General features: G+C 39.7%; 1 protein-coding gene across 1 annotated transcript in view; it reads right to left on the bottom strand.

Annotated features, from left to right (window-relative positions):
* SLC9A9 (solute carrier family 9 member A9) overlaps positions 1-21,065 on the bottom strand; it is a 581,824-nt gene that overhangs the window by 114,318 nt on the left and 446,441 nt on the right. Inside the window, exon 13 of the mRNA XM_012437089.3 lies at positions 16,019-16,073. Within this exon, the coding sequence (XP_012292512.2) occupies positions 16,019-16,073 (55 nt within the window). The remainder of the gene's footprint in view (positions 1-16,018; positions 16,074-21,065) is intronic.

A 21,065-nucleotide genomic window follows, 5' to 3' on the forward strand; every position in this document is an offset into this window, starting at 1 on the left:
TCCTCAAGAAAGGAAACAAGGGTGTCTGGTTCAATTTCTGTCCTTCCTCGCACCTTTCTCTAAGCATTTCTAACCCAGCAAAGGCATCAGATTTGCAGAATTACTGTTGCGCACAGTGTTTTCTTCATCATCCTCAAACATCTGCAAATTGTTTCTGAGTCACTGTTTCCCAACAGCATGTTGGGGTCCATCTGACAAAGCAAAACTGCCCATGTTGAGCTAAACTAGTTAGGAAAAGCTCAGAGCCAAGTGGGGACTTTCCTCTCCTTTTTTCCACCCTTTCCTTTAAAAGCAATAAGGACACATAGATTTTTATCCATCAATAATCATAGGTGAATTTTGATAGTGGATAACATCTACTGGTGACTACAAAGTCATTTAAAAAGCTGATAAAAAGTTATGTCAGCAAATTCCCATTTTTTGTTGTTTTTATGTAAGGGTGGGCAGCATTGTGGTGAGCTATACTGACAATCAGGGGCTGGGATTCTGGCAGCCAGTCTGCAGCACTGCAGTTGAATGATGTTCCCAATAATGATGGTCCCAAGCTACTGAATGCCCATTAACTCCCAGGAAGCATGCTAGTCACATTATCCAGTCATTAATTTTTCCAGTCATTATTTTTCAATTCTCACAATAATCTATCAAGGTAGGCTGCATTGTACCTATTTTGCACAAAGGGATTTTAGAGAGTCCTAGAGAAGGAAAGAAATGAGTTCAAAGTCACACAACTAGAAGGTAACAACTGGAATTTAGTCTAGGACTGCTGGACTCCAAAGAGAATGTTTTTCTGCATGTATTTCATTCAGCCTTTAATTCAAAAGAACAGATTCTACTAACAGGCTACATAACTTCGTTGGGCTGCAGTTTCCTTATTTGTATAATGAATTGAAGAAATTGGACTGACTGGTCTCTTAGGTCCTAATCATATGGAAAATACTTTTTATTAAAGACAATAGTAATAGCTATACTTCTTGAACACTTACCAAGTGCCAGATACCATTCTAAGTACTTTCATATATTAACACTCCAGATTCTTATAATTATTTGATGAAGTGTGGTCTATTATTACTCCCATTTTACAGATGAGGAAATTGATGTAACTGGGATACATATAGGTTTCCAAGAACACTGTGGCCCCTACACAGGTAAGATTCCTGTCATCTAGTTGGAGCCCCAGGATACAAGTGGAGAGCAAACTAGTGCAGAAGGGGAGGTCAGAACAACGGAATGCTCCTCCTGCAGGCTAAGATACAGCAGGTATACGTACTCTGAAACATAACGAAAATGCACGGCTCCCTCAGCTGGGTGAACTGCCAATGGCTTCGACAGTGTCATAGAAACTTAACATCAGTGTTAGGAATTTCTTTAGACTTCTAGATACTGGTTTCAAGGGTTTCCCAAGGTCTTAGAAATCTTTTTTTTTTCTCTCCTTTTCCTCTCCTTATTTCCTGGGGGGAATATATCAGAACTCGTAAACACTTCTGAAAGAGCTTATACTCTATTTCTGGCAAAACTTCCAGGGATATTTATGGTCAGCTAACGGGAGCAACACACATTAGGTAGTATTTTAGAAAAATATTAACACGTGCAATCTCTTTAAGAAAAATCTTCATTTGTGAGGAATAAACTTGGTTCTAATTAGAATAAAGCATCTGTGAAATATGTTTTCCCAGGTGGGGAAAATACCACTGATGACCCAGCATTGACATTTATACTGATCCTAAATAAAATGTTAAGAATATGTCTTAAATATCTGTTGGCCCAGTTCTGGATCCATTCGTTTATTTCTCTGAAGTTACTGATGAGTTCATAACTTGGTTATGAAAGGCCATCAATAAATGAGTGGAAATAAATGAGTTAGTCTAGTGTGTGCTCTGCTTGTGCACTGGAGTTGAAGATAAATGCGCTAAGGGAAGGCTGGCCTTTGAAATCACCCTGGAACAGGGAAGGTATCTGATGAGGCAGCACAGAGAGCCAGCCCATGGGAGGGTCCGGATGGGCAGCGGACAGCAGGTAGCATCAATCTATCTGGATTCTTCTGAAGTAGAGATCAGCTCACACCTCAAGGACAATAGATGTGAGCAGTCATCACAAGTCTAATCTGGAACTTGATGGCATTTTTCTTACCGTTAGCAATACTTCTTCTCTTTCGAGGACATTTATTCCAGAGGGGATGTGGTATGCATGTTAGAACAAGCATAGGTCCCAGAAACTGAAGACCAAGATTTGAGTTTAGTAATAACACTTTAGTAATAATACTATTGCTAATAACGCCAACTCTGAGCCTCATGTTTCACAGCTGGAAATGGGAGCTGGTGAGTAAAGCATGTTGAATCTCAACGTTTATTTGACTAGATACTCTAAGAAGCAGAATGCTTGGTACATGGGGATTTTCTGGCTCTTTTGTTAACCTCCTTTTTTTCTGGGAAAGTTTTAAAAATGACTGGGACATTTGATATCTTTTTCTCTTACATAAGGCAATAGACCGGAGGTTGAGAAGTGACTGAGAATAGCAGGCAGTGGGTAGTTTTCTGTTAGGTGATCCCCTAATATGTAACACTCACTAGAGAGGGAGCAACAAAAAAATTATGGTGCTCTGTTCTGTGATTATTCGAACCCCTGAGAGAAAACAAAAGGTTCTGCCAAGAAATCTGTGAAACACAGACACCAAAGCAAGAAGGGATTGTTTATTGCATTAACTTTGATGAAAAAGAACTCGGCAAATGTAAATACATTCCTCTGTCAATAAATACGAAGACTTTGCTAAGTGAACTGAATGAACTCTGCTTTGGAATAATCATGTGGGATTGCTCCTCATTTCAGGGGGTTTCAGTGGATTAAGTGAGAGGAGGAAGATTTTCCTATTTCTCAAAATTTCATACTCAATATTAATGTCAGTAGAAGTTGCACCAAATGATAACAAAGACAAACAATTATCATACGAAATCTGCAGCGCTCTTTATGGGCTCCAAAGCACTTTTTAAGTAGTACATGTGAATGGAATTTGTTATCAGTACATTTACCCTACCATCTCCTTCCAACTTGGAGTATATTTATGTAACAATTTCAAATGCATCACCTTGATTTTCTGACTACCAAGGAGAGGATCAGATTTCATGCCTCTAAAGAGAAAGATTTCTGGATTCCGAAGGGGAAAGATAGTATATAATCAAGGGGCAAATAGAAATATATTTTCGAATTTACATTTTAAAAGGTAAATTAATTCCTAGCCTCTATATAAACAGCACTTTATATAAATATTCCCACCTTCCCAATGCCCAGATAAATTCATAAATGTTCCCAGGAAGATACCGTCAGAAAATACATGCCTAGAGAAAAAAACTGAAAGAGACAACTAGCCATGAATGGATAAAACTGTTAAGATGACACAGAGATCTCACAGATAGACTACCAGACAGGCTTGGCTTATGCTTTAGCTACAAAGAAAGGGTTGGTCATAGACTACCAGACAGGCTTGGCTTATGCTTTAGCTACAAAGAAAGGGCCTGGTCCAGGTAACTTTGTGTAGAAGATCCAAGTTAATCCAGAGGAAAATAAATTCTTTGGTTCAGGAAAATATAATATGATATTGTGGTGGTCTTAAAGTGTATATCTACACATTCTTTGACACTTTTTCCTTTAAAACGTGGAACTTACCTAGAAGTAAAAAGTACGATTATGGTTACCAGAGGCTGGGAAGGGTAGTTGGGAGGGGAGGATAGAGAGAGGTTAATAGGTACAAAATTACAGCTAGATAGGAAGAGTAAGTTCTAGTGTTCTGCAGCACCGTGGGATGAATATAGTTAACAATAATTCACTGTGTATTTTCAAATATCTAGAAGGGAGAATTTTAAATGTTCCTAACACAAAGAAATGAGAAATGTTTGAGGTAATGGCTATGCTAATTACCTTGACTTGATCATTAAACATTGTATACATGTATCAAAATATCACTCTGTACCCTATAAGTATGTACAATTATTACATGCCAATTAATAATTTTTTTCTATTTTTATTGCATTTTAGGTTTTGGGGTACATGTGAAGAACATGCAAGATTGTTGCATAGGTACACACGTGGCAGTGTGATTTGCTGCCTTCCTCCCCTTCACCTATATCTGGCATTTCTCCCCATGCTATCTCTCCCCAACTCCCCACTCGCCACTGTCCCTCCCCTATTTCCTCCTGACAGACCCCAGTGTGTGATGCTCCCCTCCCTGTGTCCATGTGCCAATTAAAAATTTTAAAATAAAAAAAAAAAAAAAAAAAGAAAAGATGGGCCCTAATTTCTCTTCCTGTTGGGTGGGAGCCATACTTAATGGCTCATTTTTGATGAATAGAATATAGCAGAAATGATGTGTCATGTCCAAGATTAGGTCATAAAAAGGCATTGTGGCTTTCTTCTTTGCTGTCTCTCTTGGACCACATGCTCTGAGAAAAGTTGGCTGCCCTGTTGTAAGGAAACTCAAGCAGCTCTGTGGAGAGATTCATGTGGAAAGGAACTAAGTATGCCTGCCAATGTCCAGTAAGGAACAGAGGGCTTCTGCCAACATGGAGGTGGATCCTCCAGGCCAAGTCTAGCCTTCAGATGACTGTAACTTTAGCTGACATCTTGACTGCAACTTCATGAAAGACCTTGCATCAGAAACGCTCAGCTAAGTTGTGTTCCAATTCCTGACCCATAGAAACTTTGACACAATAAATGTGGGTTGTTTCAAGGCTACATTTTAGGATTTTTTATGTAGCAATAGAAAATTAATACAATGATATGCTGGAATAATAAATTCTAGACATGAAAGGTTTTGAAATTGGAATTGGAGATAATAAAATGTTGAGGCCTACATTTGCATAGTTCTTTACAGTTTATGAAGTATTTTCACAAAAGTAGCATTTGTGGTATAGAAGACATATGTTCCCTCTTAAAAGTATATCAAAAACTATCCTGGGTCCAATATACTCATCTTACAGACTGAAGATTAAATACAAAGACAAAAAATGATGAAAAAACTTACAGAGAGGAGGAAGTTCACAGTATCTCACAGTATCTGCTTCATGGTATTCTTAACGAATGCCTGATACATATCATAATTCAGTTGGTGTGATAACTCTTTTATATACAGGTACACAAGCATATGCATGCATGCGTGCATGCACACACTCCCCCCACACACAAACACAAACAAATAATTTTCCCTGGAACAAGAAGATCCTGGTTCATGCAATTAACAGGACCCAGAGCCACTACTGCTGTAGCAAAGATAAAAGTCTCCATTTAGATTTGTGATTCCATTATTTAGTATTTTGTATGTGTCTAAAAAACAAGCAAAACAATGCGTCTCCCTACAAAACCACTTCAACACCACTTTCACAATGACTAGTCATGATAGAATAACTGGATCATAAACATATGATGGGAATCAGGCATTGGATAACAGGCAGCAAAGGATTGTGATCCTTGAAAGAAGGGAACAAACGAGGTGAGCCCTCTATTTTCCTTGACTTCTGCCTGTAAGTCCTTCACAATTGAAATGTAAGGAGATAAGGGTCCAAGCAGAGAACAGCAGTCTCACTGAGTTGAAGAGCTAGAGATGGGAGTTTGGGTATCGCTGGAGTAGCTGTGTATAGAGAGGAGGAAACTGCACAGAGAGGACACCCAGAAGTCTGTGGAGATGTTTCCCTTAAGTCCTTGGTTGAGCAATGAACTGTGCATGCACAGGTTGAGAGGTTCACAAAGTCTTGCAGGGAGAAACTCTATGAAACTGAGAAATAAATGGAGAGATTAACATCACCCAGTGCTAGGAAAAACTGCAGTTTGGTCCAGCTAAAGCCAAAAGTCAGCTGTTCTGTTGAGATCTCAGAAAAGCATGCTTTTAAGTGAGGACAATGTTCTAGAATAATGACCATGCCCTAAAACTGAGGATGAAATGAAATGTATCAAGGAAGGCAAACATAAAACTAAAGCTTACAAGATTTAAACTGCTTGACTGAATTAAATTCAGCAACCTTTATAGAATACTCCACACTCCATTCAATGTAATATTCATAATGCCTAGCATTTCATAACAACTGCCAGACATGGGAGGAAGCAGGAAAGCATGACCTGCAGCCAGAAGAAAGGCAACCTACAGATACAGAACTTGAAATGACTCAGATGGTGGAATCAACAGGCAATGGCATTAAAATACTCCAAAAATATGCTAGGGAATTTAAAGACACGGAGACAATGAAAACACAAGTGAAGGTTTCAGAGAATGTAAATTGTAATAAAAGAATAAAATGGAAATTCTAGAACCAGGCAAGAGAAGGAAATAAAGGGCATCCAAATTGGAAAAGAAGAAGTCAAGCTGTCAATGTTCACTGATGATATGATTGTGCACCTAGAAAACCCTAAAGATTCCTCCAAAAGACAACTAGATTTGATAAAGTAATTCAATAAAGTCTTTGGTTACAAAATCAATGTACACAAATTAGTAGCACTGCTACACACCAGCAGCAACCAAGCTGAGAATCAAATCAAGAACTCAATCCCTTTTACAACAGCTTCGAAGAAAGATAAAATACCTAGGAATATACTTAACCAAGGAGGTGAAGGATCTCTACAAGTAGAACTACAAAACACTGCTGAAAGAAATCATAGATCCAAACAAATGGAAACACATCCCAATGGTCATGGATTAGAAGAATCAATATAAGGAAAGTGACCATATTGCCTAAAGTAGTCTACAGATTCAATCTAGTTCCTATCAAAATAACTATCATTTTACATAGAATTAGAAAAAACAATTCTAAAATTCATATGGAATCAAAAGAGCCTGAATAGTCAAAGCAATTCCAAGCAAAAAGAACAAATCTGGAGGCATCACATTACTGGACTTCAAAATTATACTACAAGGCTATAATTACCAAAACAGCATGGTACTGGTATAAAAGTAGACACATAGACCAATGGAACTGATCTAAATGGTGCTGGGAAAACTGGATAGCCAAATGTAGGAGAATGAAAGTGAATCTCTCTCTCATCTTATAAAAAATAAGATGGATTAAAGACATAAATCTAAGACCTGAAACCATAAAAACTCCAGAAGATGACCTAGAAAAAACTGTTCTGGACATTGACCTAGGCAAAGAATCATGACTAAGACCCCAAAAGCAAATGTAACTGAAACAAAAATAAATAAATGGGACATAATTAACCTAAAAAGCTTTTGTGTAGAAAAAAAAATCAACAGAGTAAACTACAGAATAGGATAAAATATTTGCAAACTATGCATCTGACAAGAAACTAGTAACCAGAATCTATAAGGAACTCAAACAGATCAAGAAAAATAATAATCCCATCAAAAGGTGGAAAAATGACAATAATAGACATTTCTCAAAAGAAGAAATAGAAATGGCAAAAAATATGAAAAAATGCTCAACATCACTATTCATCAGGGAAACGGAAATTAAAGCCACAATAAGATACTACTTTACTCCTGCAAGAATGGCCATTATCATAAAGTCAAAAAACAACAGTTGTTGGCATGAATGTGATGGAAAGGGAATGCTTGTACACTACTGATGGGAATGTAAATTAGTACATCTCTATGGAAAACAGTATGGAGGTTCCTTAAAGAACTAAAAGTAGGTTTATCATTTGACTCAGTAATCTCACTACTGGGTATCTACTCAAAGGAAAATAAGTCAATATATCTAAAAGACACCTGCACATGTATAGTTATTGCAGTACAGTTCACAACTGTGAAGATATGGCACCAACCTCAGTGCCCATTGGCCAATGAGTGGCTAAAGAAAATGTAGTATATATACACCACTGAACATGTCCCAGCCATAAAAAAGAATGAAATAATGTCTTTTGCAGCAACTCGGATGGAGTGAGAGGCCATTATTCTAAATGAAGTAACTCAGGAATGGAAAACCAAGTAACTTTTGTTCTTACTTACACATGTGAGCTAAGCTATGGGTATGTAAAGACATACAAAGTGATATAATAAAATTGAGAGACTTAGAAGAGGGAGGTTGGGAGGGGCTACGGATTAAACTACACATTGGGTACCATGTACACTACTCCAGTGATGGGTACACTAAAATCTCAGACTTTACCACTATATAACTCATCCCTGTAACCAAAAACCATTGTACCACTAAAGCCACTGAAATAGTAAAAAAAAAAAAAAAAAAAAAAAGGCAATTAAAAATTTCTAGAACCAAAAAGTACTATATATATTTGGAATTAAAAATGTACTAAATTGGCTTAAGGGCAGATTGGATACTAAGTGAATCCAAATTAGGATAAAATCTAAGAAAACGAGGCATATAAGAGTCAAACTTCTAAATACTAGAGATAAAGAGAAAAATCTTAAAAGTAACCAGGGAAAGACAGAGCATATTATGTTCCAGGAAATTTTTTAAAAAATCAACTAACTTTTCATTGGAAAAAATAGAGGCCAGAACACAACAGAATGAGATTTTCAAACTGTTGAAAGAAGATAACCATCAAACCAGAATTTTACATTCAGTGAAAAGCATATGAAGCACTACTTAACAGATAAACCGGGAAGTCCCTAATTGGAGGTTTTATTTTAAATTTTTAAATTATTTTTTAAAACAATGTTTGTGGACATAGTAGGTATATATATTTACGGGGTACATGAGATGTTTTGATACAGGCATGCAACATGAAATAAGCACATTATGGAGAATGGATTATTCATCTTCTCACATTTATCCTTTGAACTGCATACAATCCAGCTACATTTTTAAATTTTAAAATATACAATTATTATTGACTATACTTGCTTTATTTTGCCATCAAACAGGTCTTATTCATCTTTTCTATTTTTTGTACCCATTAACCATCCCTACCTTTCCCACTCCCCCAAACCCCTGCTACTCTTCCTAGACTCTTGTAACCATCCTTCTACTCTCTATATCCATGAGTTCAATTGTTCAATTGGAGGATTTATCAGTAATTGATAAAATAAGTAGACAAAAAAAATCAACTTGACATGATTTATACTTCCTGAGCAATGCTACTGGATTCTGCAATCGTTTGGCATAGTATTGAAACGGTTGCAAAAATACACGTTCAAGTACACATGGAATACTCACCAAGATACATCAATTGGAACCATAAAATAAGTCTCAGTACATTTCGAAAGTCTGAAATTGTACAGATTACTGTAAGGTTCAAACTGCTTATGTTGGCCCACGTGACCTATATGGCAGACTAACTGCATCAGAGGTGCCATGTTTTTCATCCCTGTATCTATGGCCTTTTCCATGTAAATTTGCAGTTCTTTTGACCAAAGAGGAGTTATTTACTTATACACCTGTTTTTAGGATGAACTTGTAACTTTTTCTGGTCAACAGAATGCAGCAGCAGTGCCAATGTATCACTTCTGATGCTAGACCTCAAACTTTGCCCGTTTTTGTTACATTCTTGCCCTTTGTCATGGCCAGGAGAAAGACATACTCAGGGTAGCCCACTGGTTCCAGATGAGATGAGAATCATGTGATACACAGCTGAGGCACCTGTCATCCCTATTAAGGTTATCCTAGATCAGCCAACAGCTATCCAGCCCCAGACATGTGAGCAAGCCTAGCTAAGCTCAGCAGTTATCTAGCAACTTGTAGCTGACCCTAGATATATGACCAACTCCACTGTAGAACAGCTGAACCCCACAGACTTGTGAGACGAGTAAGTATTTATTGTTCATGCCCGAGATTTTGTTTGTTATGCAGCATTATGTGGCAACAGATAACTGATCCTGCCTATATCTCTGACTGACTCACAGCTTATAATACTCTCGGTGGCTCACTGCAGCTATACTTGCACCTTTGGTATTTCTTTAACAGGTGGCATGTTCCTGCCTCAGGGCCCTTGTCTTGTCTGGAATGTTCTTCCTTTAGACAGCGGCATGAATAAGAGCTAAAGACTGCTTGGCAACTCAACCCTTGCTGGGAGGAAGTAACAAACAGAGAATGATGTGGGTTGGCCCTCTCCTCCTGGGATACAGTAGAACGTGCTGCACCGAGTGAAGGATGATACACATTACAGCAGGAAGACTTCCTAGACAATGGACGCATACTCACAGCTTACTGGGTTTGGGTGAAGGGAAGGATTCTGAGGATGAGGAATATGCTCTAGCCTCTTGAAATGAGAATATGCTTGACACTCTCGATAGGGTTGGGAAATGAGGCTGGCCAGGAATTAATGGGGAAAGGATTACTCAAATGCTGACTGACAGGCTATCTAACTGGGAAGAAAGAACATGTTTATAGATTGGATGTGGCACAATCGTGAGAATGAAACAGCTCTGGCCTTTAGCTCTGGTTCAGCCCATCACTGATTTGTTGTCTTGGGAAAATTATTTTTAATTATTTGAACTCCAATTTCATCATTTGTAAAATGGGAGTGACATAGGTATCTTGACTGGTCAAGGTAAAGATTAAATGTGATTATGTATATATACATATATGTATATAATTATTAATCACTTAATATATAAAAAGTGCTCATTAAAGTACAGCTGCCGCCTTTCACTTCTTCCTCATTATCATTCCTACTTTCTAAACAATGCACTTGTGGGAACTGCTGGTAAGATAAAAATAAAGAATTTAATCCTATGCAGTAAAAAGTTAGTAGCGAGAGGACATACTTTTGAATCTATAAGCCATAAGTAAGTATAACCAAAATTAATTCAATGTTGGCCAAGGAGAAACCCAGTATATTTTCTCTGAAATGTTTATTTCATTTTTCTCAAACTACCATTAGTTACAATGACATTGCGATGACATCACATTACAAAAACTCTCACCTGGGTCACATCAAATTTTGAGACTCGTATTCTATTTCTGAAATATTTGTAGGGATGCATTTTGAAATTTACATTCTGTGAGAGCAACTCCAACAGTATAGGAGCAATGAATGAATCAAGTATGGAAAAGTGTTGATAATCGCTAAATTTGGGGCATGGGTGTGTTGAGATTCATTATTCTCTTCTCTTTGTGTTTATTAGGAACATTTGAAAATATTCACAAAGAAAAATTCTGTTTAATGACCCTGATGACCCCACTATCTGCTAAATTAATCTCTTCCCTTCTTGAACCTACTTATATTTCCAACTCTTGCAACTCTGGATGACCCTGAATAAGAACTATCAATTGTGCAGACAAACAAATACTTCTATTATTCACCCATGGTCTCTTCCAGGCTTCAAAGGTATTCCAGGTTATGGTTTACTGGGAGTTAGCAAACAAGTCTTCATTCACCTTACACCTTTCATATTTTTAAAGATGCTTTGTTGTGTCCCTTCTTAGTTCCAGTCTTTCTGATGGAAAAATCCTAATCCTTTTATTCCCCATTGCTCTGGCAGCAGGTCCCTCTATCGGTTATTGAAGCTGCCCTTTTCTAGACCTTTCTCAGCTCTGCTGGCTTTCATGTGCTGCAGTGACCAGAACTGATGCGCCCAGGTTACACACAAGAATAAAGGAAAACCCAAACCAGAATTTCAATGAAGGGACTTTCAGAAACAAAAGAAAATTGGAAGGTAACATCGAGAAACCATGAAGACACAAGCATAGTGTGTTAGAAAATGAAACTGTATGAAAGAAGATGAAAATTATCCTCATTATAACAGCTGGCAGGGTAAAATGGGGAGAATTTCTTTTTTAACGAGCTAATTCTGTGACTTCCAGGCTCCAAGCCAAACCATCAAGGGTGTCTATCACATTGGAAAAAAATTCAAACCTAACACCACGGCCAATGGTCTGGCCCCTGCCCCTGTCTGTTTCTCCCACTTTTTCTCCATCTGCTCCCACCTTGCTTACTCAGCTCCAGCCACGCTGGCCCTCCTGCCGCTTTTGTGCACACCATAACCCATTGTGAATCTGGGGCAGCTCCATACTTGCTGCAGCCTCTGCCAGACCACCTCTACTCAACCCCTTCTCACATGGATTGTTTCCTTCATACATCATCTGGCCTCTGATCAAATGCCACTTCCGCAGAGAAGCTTGCCCTGACCAAGCAGCCTCCTCCCTTGTTCTCTATTCTCTGACCTGCTTTACTGCAATCATGCTTTGAACATACAGAATGTAGCTTACCTTTATCTTATCAGTGTCCTCCATTAGAGTATACATTCTGGGAGGAAGACAGCTTTGAATTGGTAACTCCTAACTCCTCCTCACATCTAGGTTAGTGCCACAGGAATGGGTACCAATAATTACTTGCACAAATAAATGAATGAATACATGCATGCATACCAGTTAAGAGTACAAGCTCTGGAACCAAACTGTCTGGGTTCAAATTCCACCTCTACCTTCTGTATGTTTTGGGGCAAGTTATTTATTGTCTCTGCATACACTTTCGTTATTTATAAAATACAGATAATAATGGTAACTACTCAGGGTTATCTTAGAAATTAAGTGAGTGAACACATATAAGGTGCTTAGAGCAGTGTTAAGAATAATAGCTAGTGCCCAACAAATATGGGAATGAGTACAACTGAACAGCAAAAGGAAAAAAGAGAATACTGACAGCCTTCCTTGAGTAGCAGGAGTCAAAAGACTGAAGGCAAGTGTGGTGCTCCAGTGACTCTCTCCTACTCTGGAAAGGTGTGCTTTCAAGTTCAAGGAATCAATTACAAGGGAAACTTCCTTTTGTGTGGGAGGGTATCGGAAGGTTTTGTTTTTCACATTTAAGAGACATAAAATTCACAACTGCAGTATCCTCCAGTTCTCAAATTAGCATGTTTGCATGATGTATGCATTCAGAGTATAATATCTACATATGGAACATGCTCTCTAAAGCTTTTGTGCCTGGTGCAAATAATCGTGTAACACTATTTACATCCTAAAGGTATTATATGGCAAAAAGCAAAGTCGTGACATTACTAGTTAGCCACAGCTACAAGTTCATATTCTCAAAAGTTATTTCACTTTCCACAACAGAGAACAAAGAAATAATTTAAACACACTCTCTCTCTCTCTCTCTCTCACACACACACACACACACACACACACACACACACACACAGAGTTTATTCTTGATTTTGAGAGTGTATAATCAGTAACAGCCATAACTACCTGCAAAATTTTTAGCTTTTGGTAAGTAAGAATAGGATCTTTTGTTTCTGTGTTAAGGTTGCCTATTACAAAGATTAACCTATTTGTTAATGCAAACCCAGTTTAATAAATGCAAATCAAGGGGAAACATACGATCCACCTAAGAATTGGGGTTATGTTCTATAATCCAACAGAGCAACAGACGCTGATAGTAAGTCAAGTGTTGCCAGGTAAAATGAGAGCAGAGAGGTTCTTGACAGTTTGGAAAGTACCAGAAAATGGTCCAGGTCGAGGTGCAGCTGTGCGGACGCTTCAGCTTGTTATATCTCCCTTTAGAGCCCACTGCTTCCTGTACTTGATACTGAAGATAGGAATTATCCCAATGTGTGGAGAAAACCTCTTTCTGAAATGTAACTACTTTGGTAATCAAACATCATCATGAATAAAAACACTTATGGGACACTTCTTAAAAGCAAAATCATTTGTAGGCAGCAGCAGTTCAGGAGGAACCATGTCGATGATCATGCTGCTTCCTTAACATTTAGATAGCGCTTTATGTGTCCTTTACAGCAGGCCCCAAGTGAGAAATTACTTTAAAAACATAGCGACGTTTTGTATCACGTAAGGAGAGGGTATGATTTTTTCCTTCTAATGATATAAATTGAATATATTACTAATTATTTTTTTCCCCTTTGGCCATCAGAAAGCTTGCTTATGGTTTGACTACAGCAAGTATATAAGATCTTATGATCTGCTTATTCACATTTTTACCCCTCTGGTTTTGACTATCTGCTCTTAATATTTTTTTACTGAATTTTAAAATTCTATAAAAATATTTTATCATATGTGGTGGTTTAAGCTGCCTCCAACCTTTCATAAAATGAGATGGGTTTAGCTTAATTAAGTTGGGTCATTTTCATAGACCTGATTTCCCTTGATTGTCATAACAGCCTGAAGAGGTAGACGTTATTATCATTTACATTTTATAGAGAGGGAAACTGACACCCAAAGGTGTAAACGCCTTGCCCAAGACCCAAATATCACCGAGTTTTCACTGTTCTATGTTATGCTATCCTATTTCTCTAATAAAAAGATGACTTTTATTGGTATCATATCTTCAGGTAAGAGTTATTACTCAATTAACGATGAACTTTCTTTTAAAGTGTCACATGAATGAGATAAAATACATTTAAATTATAAAAGGAAGGATTTAGGCTAGTTGGAAATTTTACCAATCAATGTATATGATTGTAGATTATTAGGCAGTTAGAAAAAGATAGAGAATTTTCTTTGATGAATTTTATAATTCTGTCTTTTTTTCTTCTAAAGAAAAAGGTATACAAGAAGGACAAAATTTAGATAAAAGTTTTGCTTGAAGGTAAGAGAATGAATTATTTGACCTACACAAGATGAAAATGCTTTTTAAAAATCAACCACCACCAAACATTACTGACTTTTCATTATAGCCCATCAGTGTAAGGAGATGGGCTTTGATCTCCTTTCTAAGGTCACCAGGCAGGCTCTAATCCCAGCACTCTAGGCATGCCTGCTGTGCTCAGTCCTGCAGTTAGGTGTGTTTCCTGGGCAATGGAGTCTGTGGAAACTGCCTGGCTTTGGAATATATGTGACAAAAAAACCTCAAAGTACATGAGAGCCAGGATCATCACCAACTTAATTTCCCAGCCTTCTCCTCAGAGCACAGGCTCCTTTCTTTTTCACATCTGTGTGTGCCAGGAAAGCAGCATCTTGCCCAGGAAAAGTCACCAGCTGTGCCTCATTGATGGCATTATAGGAAAAATAAACATGAAATAAAAGAGAGAGGGATTCTGTTTGAATATAAATATACTCATAACACAATTCGTTAAGCAGTATCACTTATTTATGATATTTTCCTATTATGTCTATGTTCACCTACTTCTAATTTCAGTGAAAGGTGTAAAATTTCCTTACATTTGCTTATTTAAGTACTGAGTTTAAAATGGCTAGTGCAAAACTGACAACGACAGATTCTACTTTGACGTTAGGTTCAAATTCAGTTTGGAGAAGCATTTTCCCTACTTGAGGTGATACAGTTTGCTTGTGTCCCCACCCAAATCTCATATTGAATTGTAACTCCCACAATTCCCATGTGTTGTGGGAGGAACTTGGTGGGAAGTGATTGAATTATAGGGGTAGGTCTTTTCTGTGCTCTTCTCATGATAGTGAGTGGTCTCATGAGATCCGATGGTTTTAAAAACAGGAGTTTCCCTGCACAAGCTCTCTCTTTGCCTGAGACATGTGCCTAAGATGTGACTTGCTCCTCCTTGCCTTCTGCCATGATTGTGAGGTCTCTTCAGTCATGTGGAACTGTCCATTAAATCTCTTTCCTGTATAAATTACCCAGTCTTGGGTATGTCTTTATCAGCATCGTGAAAATGAGCTAATACATGATGGAAGAGCTCATTGTTGTAAACAATTACCCCAAAGAATTTTCAGGTATCTGTAGATAATTTTGCTCAGTTAAATCAGGAATGGATCACCTAGACAGTTTCTCTGTCCTCAGACCTGATAAATGAGAAGCTATCCAGGAGAAATAAGTCAATTCGTTGTTTGTGCAACACGCATTGGACATGCTTTGTGTAAATTTCACTGAGTCAGCTAGCTAGCAAGTTGCTTGGTAGGGATTTGAACTATGGAGTGCCTCATTCCAAGAGCCATCATGGTCTTGCTTGTACTTTGTAAAGTTTCCAGGCTTCTTGCTGCCATAGAGAGGCTTGCAATTATGTGCTAGTTCTAAGCATTCATATGCCAAAAGTTATCAACATCCTGAATTCCCATGTATTTTATATTGTAACCTCATTTGTTTTATCAGCAGAGGAAGCTCCATTTAGAATGAGCCCCTTGGCCACATGCTGGACAAACATGGAACAGACAATCATATCTCTATATCCTATGCATTGGTTTCTTTGACTTGCCTGGTGTTGTGGGGAGGGGTCCTCCTTCAGATTTTCATCCAGGTCCACACCAACTCTGTTAAAGAAAAACAAACTGGTCAGTGCCCTTCTGTAGAAGGCATGTGACAGTCCTGTGTGTCAGATGACCTAACCCAAACATAATGTGAATCTGAGGAAAGATTTGGCAGAAAACTATCCTACCTATTCTTGATTCAAAAGAGCCTCAGATTTATACCAAAATGAGAATTTAAACAGCTGGGCCTCAGCATGCTGGAGAACTTAAGCATCAACAGCAGCTCTTCTCTACTCTTTCCCAGCAAGGTAAGCGTCCCTGAGAACTTGGGATAACAGCCACCAGGAAAAAGACCTCCATAGCCCCAAAAACACACATTCCAGAGGGAAGGTGACCTGGTACCTCTGCAACCACCCATTGACCAAAATGCCCTGGGAATTTGTGTGCCCAGCCTGGAGCAGGGTTTCTTGAGGCAGAGAACACAGAACGTTTTTCTAGAGTCTACCCAGAGGGAGGATTCAGACTGTGGGGCCTGAGGCGTATACAGTTTGGGGGCTCTCTCTTTAAGGAAAATAATGCAAAAATATAAATACAAAATTGGGAGTGAAAGTGACTCCTCAGAAGAATAAATTACAAACAAAAATACATATGTTTTTAAAGCTGGCAAATGCAATAGACATCTCAAAATCCAGAAAAAAATACAAAATATTCTAATTAATTAGTTGCCCGACACACCACTAAAATAACTTTATCTTCTAGAATTTTTGCCTACTGACTTTGCTACTCTCTTTACGATAATGATTTTTTATTAGAGAATAAAAAGATAAGGCAGTCTTTCCGCTAGCAAGACTGATCAAACTTGTTGATAGTTGGAAGGCATTAAAGCACGATTCCTTACACACAGACACGCTTGCAATGTGCCTCACTGCTACAGGGTAATGCCCTGCAAATGCAAGATTTCTGATTAATTTTATTTTATGCAATTCCCATAAGCAATGCACAGTGTACTTATTAGTGTCCATGCTTTGTCATTGAATATATTCCTGAATTTTGACAAGGCATCATCGAACACTGTATTTTACACATATCATGATTAGAAGAATTTTCAACAGAGTCTCCCGTCTAGCTCAGTGCATTTCAAACCTTGTTTTTCCTCCACTACCCACAGAGTTCTGATGCCAGGCACCGTAGGACACATTTCTATTTAATTCAGCCTTGTACATTATTTCTGTAAGCTGTTCTTACTCTGGGGTGGACAGCAGTGGCTTAGCCACACACAGAAGTGACTGCAGCCCACGCGAATGTATTCCATTCACTCTAAACTAAATGCACTCTCAATTCAGCTTCCCCTTAGTTGGATCTCCCAAATGCCCACAGCTATTCTAGTACCATCTGATCAGAGGAGTATGAGGAAAAGAAAGCTGTAGGGGAAAGAAACAGCAGTTGAACTTGTTGAAACGATGTTTTTTTTTAACAAATCTTACAAAAATATAAGACCATGGGAACACAGTGCTGGGGATCTTCCCAGGGCCTTGGAGGGCCCGACCAACTGAGGGGCCCTGAAACTCAAACTTCCTCTGCTTCCAGAGAACATCCCTCTGTCTGCTTCATCTGGAGTTGCGCAGGGTGGGAGGGCTGGGGAGAGGTCTGGCCCAAGCTCCACCAGAGCCCTTCCTGTGAGTCCACATTTGCTAGACATTTAGGGACTTTTCTTCAACTCTTGTTCCTCATAAACACCTCTGTAATCATCTTCCAGGCCTGCTGTCCGGGTGGAGGAAGCAAGGCCGTGTGAGAAGCCTCCAGTCAAGCAAATGCGTGGCTCTTTAAAAGGAGAGCAGCAACAGTAAAGACCCATCTGTTTAAAATAGCTCTGATTCTTCACAGATTAGTGTTTTCTGGGCATGAATAGCCCCATCTCCCTAACCAAGGGAGGCAAATTAATAGCTATTTATTGTGTGCTGAATTTTTTGCCTTTAGGTCACTGGGAAGAGCCTCTGGAGAGGAGGAAGCTTTGATTTTTGGAGTAGAAAAACTAGCTATTTGACCTATTTCATCTGATAAGGAATAAGAAGGGAAAGGGGAAGAGAGAGAGAAAGGAAGTCAGGGAGGAGAAAGGAGGGGAGAAGGGATGAGGGGAGAATAGCAGTGTTGAGAGGGGGAGGGAGAGGAAGAGGGGGAGGGAGAGTGGGAGATGAGGAAGAGAAGGGAGAGAACAGCAGGTAGAAGGGAAGGGGGGTGAGAGGGAGGTTGTGCAGAGAATGGAATGGGAGTACAGGTGGGGCCTCCCGGGGTGGGTCCAGCGCAAACAGTGACCTTGGAGTGGGGGTGGCCTGAGTCCGACAGTGGGACCCAGGTGTGGAGGCCCCCAGCCCCCTTCTCTTACAGGACCAGGGCACTCTCATAGCTGTGTGGTAGATCAGAGCCCTCTGGCAGCGGCTGGCTGCTCCCTGGGAGGAGGCTTCCTTGCTGGAGAAGCCCAGATCTCAGGGATGAAACTGCTGGGCACCCAGGTCAGCTGTGTACTGAATAGAGGGTCCTGGGGCTCCCACTACTGTGTCTGCTTAGGGCCTTTTTCTAGGTCTCTGTCTAGAAATCTGGAGAGGACAGAAATAGAATTTTATAAAAAGCCCAATAGTTGATGTTTGAGGCAGTACTGAGGTTTTTCACTAAAGCGGAAGCTTTGCTTTGCAGCAACAATCACGACAGACATTCCTAGGCAGCTAGATGGAGTGGAGGAAGTGGGTGAAGTTCTTCTGTTTGATGCAGGACTCGGTGGAAAACATCTCGGAGGAGTAACTGGGCAGAAGACCACACCTCCTCCCACATCTCATCTCAGAGCAGGTCCAGAGCAGGACAAACGCTGCAAATGGCTCAAGGAAAGAGAACCTCCATGAAAGGTGCTTCCCTCCTGGGGAAGCCAGGATGAACATGGTCCTTGCCCGCACAGGGCATACGGTTTGGGAGGTTCAATGAGGATTAAATAAAAAATGTACCACAGCTTAAGCGTCATGAAGGAAAGGCACAGGAGAACAATGTTTTCTTTCACTTGTGATATTAGCTACTTTTGATGAAAATCTTGCTAACATATGTTTCTTGGCTCCCTGCCTCTTTAAATAGGGTGTAAAGGGGATACTCTCATCTTAACTGGAGGACTCAGCATCGCAACTGGGCCCATCAAGTCTAACGCTTGCTACATTATAATGATTTCCGAGAGGTGTATGAACCTTTTTATGACCACGTTAAATGGTCCCTGGCTACTGTCATTTTTTTTTGATTCTTGTATCTGCCAGTTAGATTGCCTTTATTTTTCCTGGCTGTGACAATATGTTGACATATTATCCCTATGACCCCCACGCCTTTAATTTACTATGGTACTAACTCTGATAGTCAAATATATTTTTATTTTCATTTTATGTCTCTATCTTATGTCTATCTAATCTATCTATTTAATTCAACTATTACAGAAGGGCTCACACACAACTGTTCTTATCTCACCCTTGCACACCCTCAGACCGACTCCCACTGTGTTGGAGGGCAATTTTCTCCCTTTTCTGGATTGTGATATATAAGCTGACATAGACACGCATGGCACTTTCACACGGCATCCCAAGGGGTATGCAAACATGCCAACTACATCTGTATCTCTTACTCTCCTGCTCAAGAAGCAAGTCAGAATGTGAAACTGACACTATTTTAGGGCTAACCATGTACCCACTCACTTAAAAAAAATTTCTACAGCTCTTTTTAATGCATGAGCATCCACTCACTTTTACGCACAGAAGATCATTTATACACAAAGAGTTTTTGAGAGATTATTAGAAGGAAGACATAATATCGCCCAGTTTGTGGTGTTACATGTATATAGCAGCCCGCCAGGTGAGATCACAGTATGAAGTCCAGCCTCCTTAGGTGACATCCAAGGGTCTTTAGCACCTCTCCCTCAACGTTAAGCTAGCTACCCTTTCTGCTCATCTGATCTGGACAGTGTCCTGGGTCTGGTAACTGGACTTGCCCTTATTTCTGAACCCTGGTACCAACTGCAGTCCCTGAGCTCTGGCTGTACAATAATCTGCCAGTTTCTCTCCCATGGACTGGACCCCCTCCCTCCAAACTCCAGGCTGATATTTTGGGCCATGCTGGCCACTACTGAACTTGTGTGATGCCCTGTCTTCTTTCCTGAACTTCTAAGCACTGCCCTCCCCTTCTGTCTAATCACCACCATGGCCCATCCACCGCAATGCCCTTCCTAGGTCTCAGACCTCCCACTTGAAGTTACAGAGACTTGGAGTGAAGTAGCTGTACTCCTCCAACTCTGCTCTCTGCTCCCAAACAGAATCCCTTCTGGGCACCTGAGATCACCTTGCTCTGTCTGTGGCGACCGTCCCTCACCCTTGCTCACCTGTCTGGTTATACCCAGTTATGCAGGGCAAGCTCTGCAGTATACATTGGCCCTAGCTGGAATCTGAGGACTTTAGGATTACCCTGCGGTTGTTGAAGGGTCAGTGAAACCCAGCTGTCAAGAGGGTGGTTTGGTGGCAGGCCGCCTGGGTTGAAAAACGTGGCTCTGCCTCTCACTTGCTCTGTGACCTGTGTCACTTACTCTGTCTTCATCTTGGTTTCTTCACCAGTACGATGGGGATAATTATAGAACCCACTTCACAGGGTTGCGGTGAGGATGAAATGAGAAACTAGCTTAGGACCTGTTATATAGTAAACTTTCAAGAATGTTAGTAGCTATTATTGATATTATTATTTTTCAGTACTTATCAGTGGGGCCAGAGCTCAGTTGCTTATTCCTTCCAGAGATAAACCCTCCTAAGGCCTTGTTTCTGCACTGGGAAACCTTTGAATATATAGCAACAACCACAAGCCATAGGGAGCGGCCAGTGCACAGCAAGGATTTCTGGTCTCATAGCAAAACATCATTTCCATTTAAAGAGGCCAGTCTTCCCAGGTTTGGAATTTTTTAAATTAATTTATATTTTTTTGAGATAGAGTCTTACTCTGTCACCCAGGCTGGAGTACAGTGGTACATTTTTGGTTCACTGCAAACTC

This window comes from Aotus nancymaae, unplaced genomic scaffold (genome assembly GCF_030222135.1).
Source record: "Aotus nancymaae isolate 86718 unplaced genomic scaffold, 86718_ANA_hifiasm-v0.15.2.pri h1tg000019l, whole genome shotgun sequence".
In the NCBI taxonomy this organism is placed as follows: domain Eukaryota; kingdom Metazoa; phylum Chordata; class Mammalia; order Primates; family Aotidae; genus Aotus; species Aotus nancymaae.